This window comes from Prunus dulcis, chromosome 1 (genome assembly GCF_902201215.1).
Source record: "Prunus dulcis chromosome 1, ALMONDv2, whole genome shotgun sequence".
In the NCBI taxonomy this organism is placed as follows: domain Eukaryota; kingdom Viridiplantae; phylum Streptophyta; class Magnoliopsida; order Rosales; family Rosaceae; genus Prunus; species Prunus dulcis.
The window spans coordinates 26,974,915-26,989,783 of record NC_047650.1 but is presented as its reverse complement, the minus strand read 5'-3'; the positions used below and the strand labels follow the sequence as shown (position 1 = coordinate 26,989,783).

General features: G+C 37.7%; 2 protein-coding genes across 3 annotated transcripts; both read left to right on the top strand.

The window, feature by feature from the left end:
• Positions 1-1,099: 1,099 nt before the first annotated feature.
• On the top strand, positions 1,100-7,457 carry LOC117638417 (zinc finger protein BRUTUS-like). Its single transcript, XM_034373551.1, has 14 exons — positions 1,100-1,608; positions 1,835-2,044; positions 2,221-2,415; positions 2,510-2,838; positions 3,297-3,522; positions 3,633-3,801; positions 3,923-5,047; positions 5,231-5,408; positions 5,506-5,727; positions 5,824-5,961; positions 6,216-6,450; positions 6,600-6,659; positions 6,744-6,815; positions 6,909-7,457. The coding sequence occupies exons 1-14, from the start codon at positions 1,315-1,317 to the stop codon at positions 7,038-7,040; spliced, it is 3,585 nt and encodes a 1,194-aa protein (XP_034229442.1). The 5' UTR covers positions 1,100-1,314; the 3' UTR covers positions 7,041-7,457.
• A 621-nt stretch (positions 7,458-8,078) lies between these two features.
• On the top strand, positions 8,079-12,651 carry LOC117631069 (chaperone protein dnaJ 15). Of its 2 annotated transcripts, XM_034364021.1 has the most exons (12): positions 8,079-8,326; positions 8,451-8,599; positions 9,249-9,372; positions 9,782-9,864; positions 9,936-10,047; positions 10,123-10,227; positions 10,393-10,443; positions 11,182-11,271; positions 11,388-11,496; positions 11,602-11,750; positions 11,835-11,888; positions 12,160-12,634. In XM_034364021.1, exons 2-12 carry the CDS (start codon positions 8,469-8,471, stop codon positions 12,394-12,396), a joined length of 1,245 nt encoding a protein of 414 aa, XP_034219912.1. In that variant the 5' UTR covers positions 8,079-8,326; positions 8,451-8,468; the 3' UTR covers positions 12,397-12,634. The 2 variants fall into 2 exon arrangements, with proteins under 2 accessions (XP_034219912.1, XP_034219903.1); XM_034364012.1 differs by having other exon boundaries at positions 8,079-8,599; positions 12,160-12,651.
• The last annotated feature ends 2,218 nt before the right edge of the window (positions 12,652-14,869 follow it).

The following is a 14,869-nucleotide window of genomic DNA, read 5'->3' as shown; positions in this document are numbered from 1 at the left end:
CCGGCCCTATATAACAATTGGGTCCAACCAGAATTATAATTAGTCACACATGATGACATTAACATTCATGTCATCTTCTATCGGTGGCCATAAAGGCTATAGTAATTTTGGAATCTCCAAAGCTGGGGGAGAAAGAAGAATATCTAATCTTGATATGGAACTTGTGAATATCACGTGCCACCCAAAGATTGGCACATCCTTTACGTCTGTTTCATTTTCATGTACCCCAAACATCGAAAGGAACTAGCTTTTATACGTTACCATATTGACTTTACAGACAGTACAGATGTAAACAAATTAATACGTATGTCTATAAAGGAAAAGATAATGAAAATGCATATTTTGTGTCCATTCACTCTTGAAACCTTATTCCTTGTTATACTCCCTCGATGTATTTTACCAAACATCTTGTTCCATGTTGTATTTAGTAAGAATGTCACATGTACACTAGCAAATTTCTCATGAGAAGAGCTACAACTAATTAAGAAGTATATTAAAACCCAAAAGTTACTAGTAGGGTTTAAATTGATAACTTTTAACCTTTCTTCTTATCCAACTTTATTTTTGGTAGCGCCATGAGGAAGCAATGAAGTGACTGGAGATGGAAGTGGAAATCCTTTCGTAACATTGTTAAGAAAAAGTTCAAATGTAAAAATTTTTAAATTAAAACTTGGGATAATAACTCTATCCTCCTGAGAAAACTTTCATTTCTGCTTGTCACCATCATTCGTCACTTATTCCGCTAAAGGTCCACCTCGGCTCCCTGATTCTATCCTTACGCAGTGGATGCTTACGTGCTCAAAACGACAAAACCAAACAGTCCAAAAACGCCGTGGTGGTGGGTCTCTCGCGCGTGGAGGGCACGTGTACTATATATTATTGTCTACCGAAAACTATTTTACCGGTCACCAAAAATATTTTTTTTAATTTTTTAAACAAGTCCAAACAAAGTATAGGGCTCAGACCCAAAAAAAAAAAAACCAAGTATAGGGCCGTTTTGCTTTGTACAGCGTGGCCAGTTTGCGACACGTGGACAACTACAAAATGTCCCCTCCCTTATCTCTTGCAAAAGCATATAAACGTTCTCGTGCTTTTTGCCCGTTCCGTTCTCCTTTGCAGCACAATTAGAATTCAGCAACACACACATCCAACAACATACAATAAGCAACCACAGAAGAACGAGCGCGCGTGTATGTCTGCATTCTGGCCAACAACACCAGATTGCTCAAATCTTGCACCATAGGCAACCTTAGGGCTTTTGGAAATCTGAATGTGCAATCACATTCCCAATTCATGACGTTTCGCTTTCTATAAATGGCGGCACCATTTCCTGGCGGTGGAGGAGGAGGCGTGGCGGTAATGGCTGGGCCTCTGACGCCGCTCGATCCCTCGCCTTCCAAGACTTGCTTGAAGAATTCGGCGCTCAAGTCTCCAATTCTCATCTTCTTGCTGTTTCACAAAGCTATTCGCTCCGAGCTCGATGGCCTCCACCAAGCCGCCATGGCCTTCGCCACCAGCCAAGCCTCTTCCGCCGACATCGAGCCCTTGTTAGAGCGCTACCACTTCCTTCGCGCTATTTATAAGCACCACTGCAATGCCGAGGACGAGGTGTGTTTCTGGTTTCACTCTGCTCTGCGGCATTGTGGCTGTAACATTCCAGTTGTTTCAAATTTCAGAGAATTTGATGATTGGTGTTCGTTTATTACGCTATAATACGATTGTTTTGAATTTTTTGTATCGTTTAACTATTCACTTACATTAAATGAGGGTGATGCTTTGCTTTCTCAATTTTGAGGCTGTAAATTATGCACAATTTATGGATTGGGCTTTGCAGGTCATATTTCCAGCTCTAGATATACGCGTGAAGAATGTAGCTCGAACTTATTCTCTTGAACACGAGGGAGAGAGTGTTCTTTTTGATCAATTGTTTGAGCTTCTAAATTCCAATATGCAAAATGAGGAGAGCTACCGGAGAGAGTTGGCTTCTTGCACTGGAGCCCTTCAAACATCAATTAGCCAGCATATGTCCAAGGAAGAGGAACAGGTATTTGTTTCACCTACTCATACATTGATAATTTTACACGATTATCATCAGTTCTAACGAATGATGAGCTTTTTCAGTGGATATTCGTTTATTTCCCCAATTGCTCTTCATATATCATCGATTCTTCAGTGGGAGTTCAGTGTTCTGGGTTAAGCTTGTTATTTTGAATTTGGCAGGTCTTCCCGTTGCTTATTGAGAAGTTTACATTTGAAGAGCAAGCTTCCTTGGTGTGGCAGTTTCTGTGCAGTATTCCTGTTAACATGATGGCAGAATTTCTTCCGTGGCTCTCTTCTTCCATATCATCTGATGAACATCAGGATATGCGCAAGTACTTGAGCAAGGTGATACCAGAAGAGAAGCTTCTGCAGCAGGTGAGGGTTGCTTTTCATGGCATATTGTTTTAGGATGGCTACTAGGAAAAAGAAAAATATACGTTGCACTGACTTCAAGTTTTATGATACGAAGGTTGTATTTGCCTGGATGGAAGGCGCAAAAGTTTCTGAGTCCAAAAATAATTCCAACGGCCAATTTCAAGATTCTGCAAAGAAGGGGCAGTGTGCATGTCAATCTTCCAAGACTTGTAAAAGGAAGCGCGTGGAGATAAAATCTGATAATTCCAGTACTATTGTTTCAAATCCTATAGATGAAATACTTCTTTGGCACAATGCTATAAAAAGAGAGTTAAATGACATAGTTGAGGCATCTAGGAGGATACAACTTTCTGGGGATTTTTCTGACTTGTCTGCATTCAACAAGAGGTTACAATTCATTGCAGAAGTTTGTATTTTCCATAGGTGTGGTTTCTCTTTCCTTTGATTTTCTTCTTCTTTCAGACATACTCCTAATGCATTGAGTTCATTGCTTCAATGGATAATATTGTCATCCTTGTAAACAAGGACAATTAGCAGTGGACCATCAGTCTGTCTGTATAATGGCCTAATGCATGAATTGTGTTTTGCCTCCTCAGGTGTCTATTTGAATCAAATAGTTTGTATTAATTAAATGTTCAATTCCATGAGTTATGCAAGGCTTTGAGAAGATAACTTCCTTGTAGTGTATGCTTTAGGATCTTATAATTTTATTTTCTTGTTCTGTGTCTTTATGGGTTGTATGCGATTGGATATTTTTTGGGTTCATATTTATGAAGGAGAACTAATTATCAGTACTATAGAAAGAGTTGTAGGAATCATATGCTTTCCATACTAGGTATCTTATGGTTACGTACATATTATGTTCTCCTCTTTGCCTGCAGCATTGCTGAGGACAAAGTTATATTCCCTGCTCTAGATGCAGAACTCACTTTTGCTCAGGAGCATGCAGAAGAAGAAATTCAATTTGACAAGCTTAGGCACCTCATGGAAAGCATTCAGAGGGCAGGAGCTAACTCATCTACTTCTGAATTTTATATGAAGTTGTGCTCTCATGCTGATCAGATAATAGATAGCATACTGAAGCATTTCCAGAATGAGGAACTTCAGGTGAGTGCTGTTGCCACTTCCAATATGACAAGGAGCTGTCCTGCCTATGTGAGGGAGAGAGTAACTTACCTATTTTGTATTTTCCACTTTTCTTGGCATCATATTCAAAGGTTCTTCCACTTGCTCGTAAGCATTTTAGCTCCAAAATACAGCGAAAACTTCTGTATCAAAGCTTATGTCTGATGCCCTTGAAGTTGATTGAGTGTGTCCTGCCATGGCTCGTAGGATCACTTAGTGAAGAGCAAGCAAGTTCCTTTCTTCAAAATATTCGTATAGCAGGTTCAGTATCAGTTGTCGACTTATTACTATTGTTATTTCTATTTCAACAAATGGTGTGGTCTGCATTCTATTTGCATACCCTTCTATATTTGTTATAACTTACAGAGTTCAATTAATGCAGCTCCAGCATCAGATTCAGCACTGGTTACTCTTTTTTCTGGATGGGCATGCAAAGGTCGTTCTGCGAACATATGTTTGTCTTCATGCATTCAAACAGATGGAGCAGATGATAATCAAAGGCCAGTGAAGAATGTAAGCTTGATATCAGAAGCTGCTGCTTGCCAGGCTATAGAAAGCGTAAATACCCTTCAAAGTTCTTGTGGTAACCAGACATGCTGTGTCCCAGGGTTAGGAGTAAATGACAGTAATTTAGGAGTGGGTTCTCTTACTGCAGCAAAATCTCTGCGCGCCTTATCTTTTAATCCTTCCGCTCCTTCGCTCAACTCCAGTCTTTTTAACTGGGAAACAGATGCCAGTTTTACTGACACCAATAGTGCACCACGACCCATTGATAACATATTTAAGTTCCATAAAGCTATACGTAAAGACTTGGAGTATTTGGATGTTGAATCTGGAAAGCTTAATGATTGTAATGAGACTTTTATTAGGCATTTTACTGGTAGATTTCGGTTGTTGTGGGGTCTATACAGAGCTCATAGTAATGCAGAGGATGATATTGTATTTCCAGCATTAGAATCAAAAGAGACTCTTCATAACGTCAGCCATGCTTACACTCTGGATCACAAGCAGGAAGAGAAACTGTTTGAGGATATTTCTTCCGTTCTTTCTGAGCTTTCACAACTTAGTGAATTCATAAGCACTGGAAATTTTTCTGATGATTCAACTCGAAGCGGCTTTAACTCTTTCGAGCATAATGATACTCTGAGGAAGTACAATGAGCTAGCCACAAAGCTTCAGGGCATGTGCAAATCCATTAGAGTGACACTGGATCAACATGTTTTCCGCGAAGAACTTGAACTGTGGCCATTGTTTGATAAGCATTTTTCCGTGGAAGAACAAGATAAAATTGTGGGTAGAATAATTGGTACTACAGGTGCAGAGGTTCTTCAATCAATGTTGCCGTGGGTAACTGATGTTCTTACTCAGGAAGAGCAAAATAAATTAATGGACACATGGAAGCAGGCAACCAAAAATACGATGTTCAGTGAGTGGCTTAATGAATGGTGGGATGGAACTCCTGCTGCATCTTCACATACAGAAACACTGGAAAATTGCAGTTCTCTAGGTATGTCTGATACTTTTTCTACTGCTGTATAGTTATAAATTATCTATATTTAACTATTGTGGTTATTAAAAAGAAATTCCTGGGCTACAAATGCGTAGCCATTGCTCCGTGAAATCCAAAACATTCCTTTGTGTAATAGATTTTACATTTTGTAAACCTTTCTCATGAACTTTAAATCTACAGTTTCAGGTGCCGATGCCTATGAAAGCTTGGGGCACAGTGATGACACATTTAAACCTGGATGGAAAGATATATTTAGGATGAATCAGAATGAGCTTGAATCAGAAATAAGAAAAGTTTCTCGGGATTCAACTCTTGATCCTAGAAGAAAAGCATATCTTATTCAAAATCTAATGACCAGGTGTGTTCATTTTTATCAATTTCATGAACCTTATCGTCAGCCATTTTAGATCAGTTTTGCATTTCACGTGTTCTGATTAAGTAATGGGTTGTGATAGTCGCTGGATAGCTTCTCAGCAGAAGTCACCTCAAGCATCTGCAGTCGAAGGTTCAAATGGTGGAGATTTGCTTGGATGTTCACCGTCATTTTGTGATTCAGAGAAACAAGTGTTTGGATGTGAGCATTACAAAAGAAATTGCAAAGTCCGTGCTGCGTGCTGTGGCAAGTTATTTACATGTAGGTTCTGCCATGATAACGTGAGCGACCATTCAATGGATCGGTAACTTAGTGCTATAAACTCTTGATTTCTTTTTCATTTATAGGACATATTGTGATTGGATATTGATTATTCATGTTTATATTAATTAATTTGCAGGAAGGCTACATCTGAGATGATGTGCATGCGCTGCTTGAAAATACAGCCCGTGGGACCAGTCTGCACAACACCTTCGTGTCGTGGCTTCTCGATGGCAAATTACTATTGTAGTATTTGCAAATTTTTTGATGATGAAAGGTATATACTTCGTTAGAACTTTTCCTCCAAATGAAACTAGGTTCTATTAACTTGGATTCACCTTTGATTCAGCATTTTGAGATATAACCTGATGGAATGCTAACTTTACTGGTGGGGAAGTCTGGGTTTGATTCAATCATAGATGGACACTATACACCTTTATCATTTAGCGTTCTCGATGCTACATCTTATTTATGAATCTAGAACTTTGATTGCAAATTTAGATTTCTCACACATCTTTTTGGTTATATCAGGACAGTTTATCATTGTCCTTCCTGCAATTTATGTCGTGTTGGGAAGGGACTTGGTATCGACTTCTTTCATTGCATGACGTGCAATTGTTGCCTGGGGATGAAGTTACTGGATCACAAATGTAGGGAGAAGGGTCTAGAAATAAACTGCCCCATTTGCTGTGACTTTTTGTTCACATCAAGTGCAACTGTGAGAGCTCTTCCTTGTGGCCATTACATGCATTCAGCTTGCTTCCAGGTTTGATGTTTTGTTATTTTTTCTTTCTTTCTACTTCTCTTTTGTTTTTGTTCCTGCTCATGTTTTGCTCCAAATTTATATATAATTAAAGGAAAATTGGTTTGAGTAAAGATCAATATGTAATAGCGTTCTCTAATCCATTGTGCCAGGCATACACTTGCAGTCACTACGTCTGCCCAATCTGTAGCAAATCTTTGGGAGATATGGCGGTAATGATATTTCGTTCTGTTATCATATTGAGAATCCGAATTCTAAGTCTAATAATAATTAATTCGACTTTGACTACTTTGTAGGTTTACTTTGGCATGCTTGATGCACTACTGGCTTCAGAGGAACTACCAGAAGAATACAGGGATCGGTGTCAGGTAAACTATCATAAAGCTTGTTCTCCCGAGATGGTTTGTCCCCTTATCTTCAATTTCATTAGCTGAAAAGCGGTTCATTTTGGTACGCTCCAGGACATACTGTGCAACGACTGTAATAAGAAGGGAACGGCACCCTTCCATTGGCTGTACCATAAGTGCGGGTCTTGTGGATCCTATAACACCAAGGTCATCAGAGTTGATTCCAACACCCACTGCTTAACATAAGACAACCGACTGAGGGCCATATGGACTTGCCATGCTTTAGTTTCGTCTCGTGTGTAAATAGACTTCCGTGGAGCTGGAGGCATTACCACAACCTTCACACGGCTTTATAAATTACATGCACTACTATATAGCTAAGCTGCCAAATTCAGTTTTCCTAATGTTCTATCTTCCCACATTTTTATGTGTCTTTTGTTAATTGCCGATCATCATGCATGATAGGGATGGTCGACAAAATTGAAGAAAACGATGAGAACATGTAGAAAGTTGTTGTATTATTATAGATGATCCCTTCCCCTCGCTCCCATGAAATTTCTTTAAAGAAAGAACTGAAGAATGAGAAAGGTTGGAATACTTTCATCGGGGTCACGTTGTATCAACAATCTGGAGTGTATATAGCAATGTCGCCAGATATTACAACCATGTGTTACTTTCTTTTTGGTCTGAGATTTCAACCATGTAGTACTTTAAAGTCAAACTGCTAACGGAGTTTAACCAGTTGAAAAGAGCATTGACTTGCAGACTAGAAGACTCAAGTTCGAACTCTCATGACATCATAGTTGTATGTGTGTGTAAGAGAAATTCCCCTCCCCTCTAATTTAGACTATTGCAACTAACGGGGTCTAATCCAATAAAAAATACCTTAATTTGAAGACAAGATGTCTCAGATTCGAACCCACAACATCTTCCTACATATATATTTTTTTTTTGGTCTGAATCTTCCTACATATTATGCATGTGCTGATGGAATTACTATATCACAATTAATTGTTAAAGTTATGATTAAATTCATTTTAAATAAGAAAAAGGGGGAAATGATCATTTTACTCTGTTGAGAAAGAGGCTTCAAGCATAAGATAAGAAAAAAGGTCGTCTTCTGAGGCCAAAACAAAATTGATTTTAGTCTTCAGCGATTTATTAAAAAGAAAAATGGATTGCTATAAATAAAAAATAAAAAATTTAAAAGACGACGTAAGGTTAACGGAACGGTTGAAACCAAAACCATTTTAGTGAAGAGCCCGTTATTTTAAAGATAACCAAGAAAAAAAAAATAGAGTAGAAGGGAAGAAAAGGGGTTTTGGCTTTGGGTCTTCTCCAGCTCAAGCTCGCGTCTCTCTCCGAAATTTTAAACCCTAAGCTGTCCTCTCTTTCAGTTAGGCGTCGTTTGATTAGATCAAGAGAAAGCTTTTCAAGGCCTTGACTTGTTCATTATAGGAATTCTCATCACTGTTTATTTCCCGAGATTTGAATATAGAGCGATCCAATAAAGCTTTGAATTGCGTGCTTTGGTGAGCAAAATTTAAAATTTTATTCTTCTAGAGTTTGATTTTTCATGATTAGAGCAACTGAGCTGGTTCAGAGGAGAGTACTGTAGTTTTCCGGATTGTAAAGTAGACTTTTCTTTGGAGATAGAGAAGGAAGCAGAGAGAGATGGGGACGGGTTCGAAATTGGAAGGGACATCGGCACCGGCAACAAGGCGAGACCCCTACGAGGTTTTGTGCGTTTCGAGGGATTCAAATGATCAGGAAATTAAAACCGCCTATAGAAAGCTTGCTCTCAAGTAAGTTCAATTTTTTCTCTTCTTCAGAATTCACCATCTTCGCCGTTGATTTGAGATTTCAATATTTGGTGTGCATTAGATGAATTCCTGCTAGGGGTTGATATATTTTTTTTTCCAAAAGAATCTAGCTTTATACCTGACGATTGTAAATCACTAGCCACGAGGTTCACTGTTGAGCTTGATTAGGAGCAAGAATATAGCAACACGTATATTACAAAATTGAGTTTTCATTCAGAGATGTCTGGAAAATATGTATTGTTGGCGGCGGTAGTCTTATATTGCATTGGTTTGTTGTGAGCATAATTAATTCTTGAATTTCTAATTGGTTTTGAGGTCTTAACATTCTTGTCTTATAAGCCATTGTGCTTTGACTAAATCTTCACCATTCTAGCTGATTGAATATTATGCATTTTTCATAGAGAATTGATCGTGCCATGAAAATTGGGAATTGAGCTGCCTTAATGTGTTTTAAATCCATTTCTGTGGGATAGATCTCTACAGAGATGGCACTATTTTCTTGTTTATTGCAATTTGTATATAATATCATTTGAGTTCACATGACTATTGATTCAGTAGATGATAATAATTACAATGCTATTCTGAGACATATTTTCACATACAATCTTGTTTTGAACCAAATTATGGAAAGGTATCATCCAGACAAGAATGCCAGCAATCCTGAAGCTTCAGAGCATTTCAAGGAGGTTGCATTTTCTTATAGTATCTTGTCTGACCCTGAGAAGAGGAGGCAGTATGACAATGCAGGGTTTGAGGTGCTTTTCTAATTCTGCTCACTATTCCCCTCCCTCTCCTCCCCACACACAAAAAATGCATACCTGCTTATGTAGATGGGAAAAAATTGAACTAGTGCTGCTGAGTGGATTCTTGATTCCATTTGGTTGGATCCGCTGTGTGCATTTTAGGGAATGTGTTAGTCGATAATTTTATTCAGATTTGATCACTCTAAATGTCCATGTCATTTGTCTACACAGATCTGCTCTGTTTGTTTGTATCATATGTGTAACAATTTAATGAGCAAGGAGTTTCTGATTTTAATTCATTCTGTTCCTTTTTTCATTTGAAAAAGAGAAGAAAATATAGATCCCTTCAGTAGTTATTCCACTTTCTAATGTGCTATATTATGTTCTAAATATTTTCTTATCAGTTCAAATTTTGTTTCAGGCAATTGATGCTGATGCCATGGACATGGAAATTGACTTGTCAAATCTGGGAACTGTCAATACAATGTTTGCCGCTTTATTCAGGTAATATATCATTACATATTTGTGGGTTTAGGATCATTTTGTCTTATGATAATCATTTTATTTGTTTATAGCAAGTTGGGTGTGCCTATCAAGACTACAATTTCCGCTAATGTACTTGAAGAGGCTCTTAGTGGTACAGTAACAGTCAGACCTCTCCCAATTGGGACATCAGTTAGTGGAAAGGTGCTTCTTTGTTTGTAACATAATGCAAGAATACTAAATTTAGTGCATCTTTACTTATTTTCTGATTTGCTGCAGGTGGAGAAACAGTGTGCCCACTTTTTTGGTGTTACAATCAATGAGCAGCAAGCCGAGTCGGGGATTGTAGTAAGAGTAACTTCAACTGCACAAAGCAAATTTAAGGTGCATATGTTTCCCTAAGTTTTTACTGCAATAGAGCCTCAGCCTCTCTCTCTCTCTCTCTCTCTCTCTCTCTCTCTCTCTCTCGTATCCTGCACTCAATGTATCTGATTTGTGAATATTGCTGGCACAATACTTACATTTCAATCAAATCCTTGTAATTTGCAGTTACTTTATTTTGAACAAGATGCCAATGGTGGTTATGGTTTGGCCTTACAGGTACTATATATTATTATCGCAATCTTCTCCATCTCTGCTTCTTTTGATAACCATATAATTGGTGCACTTGCTTTAAGATTTGGCGCCTGTGTCATGTGTTTGGAATCTGTTGGAGTAATTTGCCTGATGTTATTTAAACATGAATGATTAGGCTTCTCCTTGTGTGCTTTATAGTTTGTTGAGAATACACATGCCCACACATGGGAAGGCATCTATTGCTCACCACACCCTCTTTGAACCTCTTAAGAAAAGTGATTTGTAACCAGCTTATGATTTTTTTTCATGAATATTCTCCCAAGTTTTATCAAGATGCAGCATATGTCACCAAGGAAGCCATGTTTTAAAAAACCAAAAGTAAAAAGGAATATTTAGAAAATACACCACTGCATTCTGTGTTTTTATAAGTGCTAAAAAACTGAATTTTGGTTCTTCTGACGTTAGATAGTCTATAAAAGTGTCGCACTGCATTCTTCTTACATGCATTTTATGGAGTTCAGACCTATCCACTGGTTTCAACTTCCAATACTTTATAAGCTATTTTAATTTGTTATATGTTTTCTTATTGCTTTGTTTTAGCAAGTTGTAATCCACTGTAGAGTGTTATTTTATTTCCTTTCATGACAAAATTAGGTATCAATTATTATTTGGTGTTTGTTTCATCAAATACCAGTTACGTTTTAACATGTAACACTTGTAGATGAGTTCAGAAAATATGATCATTGTTGGCTCTCTGTACAGGAAGATAGTGAGAAGACGGGCAAAGCAACATCTGCAGGGATGTATTTTCTGCATTTTCAAGTATATAGAATGGATTCAACTTTGAATGCGGTATGCAGGATATTAATTTTCTTTCTTCATAAAATTTGTTCTCCACAGTGAGGGTAATGGTTTAGTAGATTCCTATTTATGGCTGAAAATGGTTATGTATCCTTGTGCTGGTGCAGTTGGCCATGGCAAAGGACCCTGAAGCTGCTTTTTTCAAGAGGTTGGAAGGTCTTCAACCTTGTGAGGTCTCAGAACTAAAAGCTGGCACTCATATATTCGCTGTTTATGGTCTGAACTTTGATTTGGTCCCTTTATTCTTTTGCTTTCTGGGGCTGGCTCCTTAATATGAAATTGTTGCTTATCGTTAACTAACCTCTACTGAGATTTGTTCAGGAGATAATTTTTTTAAGACTGCTACCTATACAATCGAGGCACTTTGTGTAAAATCATATGAGGATACGACGCAGAAGCTTAAAGAGATTGAGGGTCAGATTTTAAGAAAGAGAAATGAGCTTCGCCAATTTGAAACAGAGTACAGGAAGGTATTGATCTGGATCTTCCTGGCTGTGGTTTGTAATAAGATTTCATCACGTTTGTTTTTACAATTTTCCTGTAATGTTATGTAGGCATTGGCGCGCTTTCAAGAAGTGACCAACAGATACACCCAGGAAAAGCTATCTGTAAGTTTTGGTTACTGATAATTTTTGACACATTGCTGAAAATTGAAGTTGAGGGACTTACTCAGACACTAGGTTCAAAGTTCATCCCTCTATGTTTTAAGCAATGGAAGGCTGTTACATGATTGTAGATTCATTAAAAGTTTTTTTTTTATTTTTAAAAAGGCAATTCATTAAAATGTTATCATATCAAAAGTATCCCTTTTCTTTCCTTTCTTTTCTGTATTTATTTGTTTAATTTTTTAATTTGGGCATTTATCATTCTACAAATCAGGTGGATGAGCTGCTGAAACAGCGAGACAGTATCCATTCTTCTTTCACTATCACCAAGACAATCAATAATAGTGTGGGTGGTAGCGGTTTGAGTAATGGTAGCAGTAGCAAAAATCCTGGCGAAGATTCAAATGCTGAGAGCCCAGGGGAAGATGGAGGCTCTGACGGGAAGGACAAGTCAGGCAAAAAGAAATGGTTCAATCTTAACCTCAAAGGATCAGATAAAAAACTTGGCTGAAAAGATGTCTGGATTATTTATTTATTTTTATTATTTGAGAGGTTTCAATATCCATCCACGCCTGTTGCTTGCATAGAGGCTTGTCTTGTTTCGACCAAAAAAAGAGGCTTGTCTTGTGTTTCTTTGAATTTTTTATTTCTCTAATAGGTTGCCCCCATTGTTATTCTTAGTGTTCTGTTGTAATTTGCTTCTGTAAAACGTGGCAGTTAGAAAATGCATTTGTATAAATATCATAATATTCAAATTTCTCATGAATTGCCCTCCATGTTTATGCAGCAATACAAACGTATTTAGTGCTGCTGCTGTAATAACTTGTTAGTTGCTTTGGTTAGTGTTATACACCCTTCAATGTATACCCATGGCTGCCGAAATGATCTCATACGTCGGGGTTAATATTCTAAACTTACATTTACCTTGAACAACTGGTCTAACTCAAATGTGATCCAAATTTTTTGGTAAATCATAAGAGCATACATGCTTGCAATATTCATTTCAGCCAGAATTGGCTGTGATTAGATCTCTAATTATATACCGATCCATCCATGTAAACGGGCCTTGCAAAGACTTCAGATAACTGAGGTCAACACAGAAAGGGATTTTATCAAATGAGGGAGTTCACCTCTTTCAAAGCTGGCAAAGAAAAACATGTGACGTGTACGGATGAAGGCAAAATCTTTATCCCAAGTACATTATAAATTATGACCAGCGGCTGGATTTCAGCCACCGAAGCAAGGCTGAAGTGTAAAATTTTGTCTAATTCCTCATATAATTATTATTAATTTGATAATGTAGGAAAACGAGCCCACTGAGATTTGGACCATAACGTTGAGGAAGTGGTGGTCCTCGTAATTGTTGATGGAGCTTTGCTTAAGGGTTTGTGAGTAGGAATTTGGGCCCACTATTAGGAGACACCCAAAAGATTTTAGTTTTATTTGTTTTTCTTTTCTTTCAAAATAATGATTTGAAAGTATTTAAATAAAAGAGAAAAATGGGCTTCCGCCAGTCATGGCTGTTGCTATCTATCTAGTGGCATAGGGCCCACAGAGATTTTGGGGGAGGCTTCGGTTACAGTTCCTTGTTGCAGAGACTTGTTCTTTGTCAATGAGACTTGATAATTGGTTCAATCAACAACCACGGCAACCGGAAACGTTTGGTTTCATCCTTAAAATATGGACCGCAAATAATAATACTAAACACCGTCTTAGGTTATCTGCTCGTGGACTAGATTGGCCAAACCAGCACACCTCATGCAGTTTATTATTAAGAAAATCATAGGATTCTTTGAACTCAATTTTTAATGAAGCCGAAGGTCGTCTTGACCTGTGTGTTTGAAGTTATGGTTTAGAGACAGATGCATCCACTTGGATCTTTCCAAGGGACAAATTCCTGCAGAATTCATGGGATTGTTTATCCGGGAGGTTCCTTATTTATTTATTTAAGCACATCATGTAGAATTTAGATTAGGAAATGCTTAAAACCCCTTTTTCTAAGACCAAGTCTCACATGCATATAAATTAGGGTTCCTATTATATTCCCTTGTGCTAGATTCCCCATGTTCAGGAACAGTAGGTTCTGAATCTGTTGTCACATTATCTTAACACATGTGGTGCCATGGCACCTTAGTTTGTGGCAAATAAAAACCAAACCCCTTTTCATTTGCTTCCTTTTCGTCGGTCCAAAACTTTGGAGTAAAAATAAAAGATCTTATGTGACAAGAAAAAGAAGAAAAGAAAGATATTGGTCAAATCGACAACGTGGATGGGCTTGGTAGAAGACTTGTGTTACTAGCTAGCTAGGGCAGAACTGATTGTGCAGAATCTAATGGGAATGAATTTTCAATGTATTTTTTTGTCATGTCATGCGAAGAGGTGTCTCCTAGCTATAGGAGATGTCTTTGTTTGGGTTAGATGTTATTTGGGTGTGTTTGTGTAGCCGCCTATGTGTCTTTCTCTCACTTTTTTTGAGCAACCAAAGCACATTGATTTTGTCTCATTGATTGACCAAAGTCCCCTCTTCCAAACTCATTTCACGGACTTCCAATTATGCATTTTAAAACTCTATAAAGTTTGATGGACTTCATAGAAATGCTTCTTTATTTTATATATAAACATTCTAGACTGTAATCTAGGGTTTAGCTCTAATTAAGTTGGATTAATAATGGTATGTATTAGTTAAATAATTGAGAGAGAGAGTCGCTTCACATGACTTAAAGCTAACTCCACCACCCAACCTTCACCATATTTTATTTATAAAAAAAAAAGTGGGTAATGTCACTTGGAATACATGAAGGGACTCACTGAGTCACCCATATTGTTTGGGATTGTCTAATTAAATATGCTTTGAACATATCCATAAAAGGGATTTCTAACACTTGAAAACTAAGTCACATTGGGGTTATCTTTTTATCCTTTTTGGATCCTTCCAAAGTAATGGTTGCAAAAAGAAACAAAGGTGATTAGAAAGTTAATGGAGT

Excerpts from the sequence above, each read along its gene's own strand:
- LOC117638417 (XM_034373551.1), top strand. The coding sequence starts at position 1,315 with ATGGCGGCACCATTTCCTGGCGGTGGAGGAGGAGGCGTGGCGGTAATG. Across the intron at positions 1,609-1,834 it reads ACTGCAATGCCGAGGACGAG|GTCATATTTCCAGCTCTAGA; the intron begins GTGTGTTTCTGG and ends TGGGCTTTGCAG. Across the intron at positions 5,962-6,215 it reads AAATTTTTTGATGATGAAAG|GACAGTTTATCATTGTCCTT; the intron begins GTATATACTTCG and ends TGGTTATATCAG.
- LOC117631069 (XM_034364012.1), top strand. The coding sequence starts at position 8,469 with ATGGGGACGGGTTCGAAATTGGAAGGGACATCGGCACCGGCAACAAGG. Across the intron at positions 9,865-9,935 it reads ATGTTTGCCGCTTTATTCAG|CAAGTTGGGTGTGCCTATCA; the intron begins GTAATATATCAT and ends ATTTGTTTATAG. Across the intron at positions 11,497-11,601 it reads TCATATATTCGCTGTTTATG|GAGATAATTTTTTTAAGACT; the intron begins GTCTGAACTTTG and ends AGATTTGTTCAG.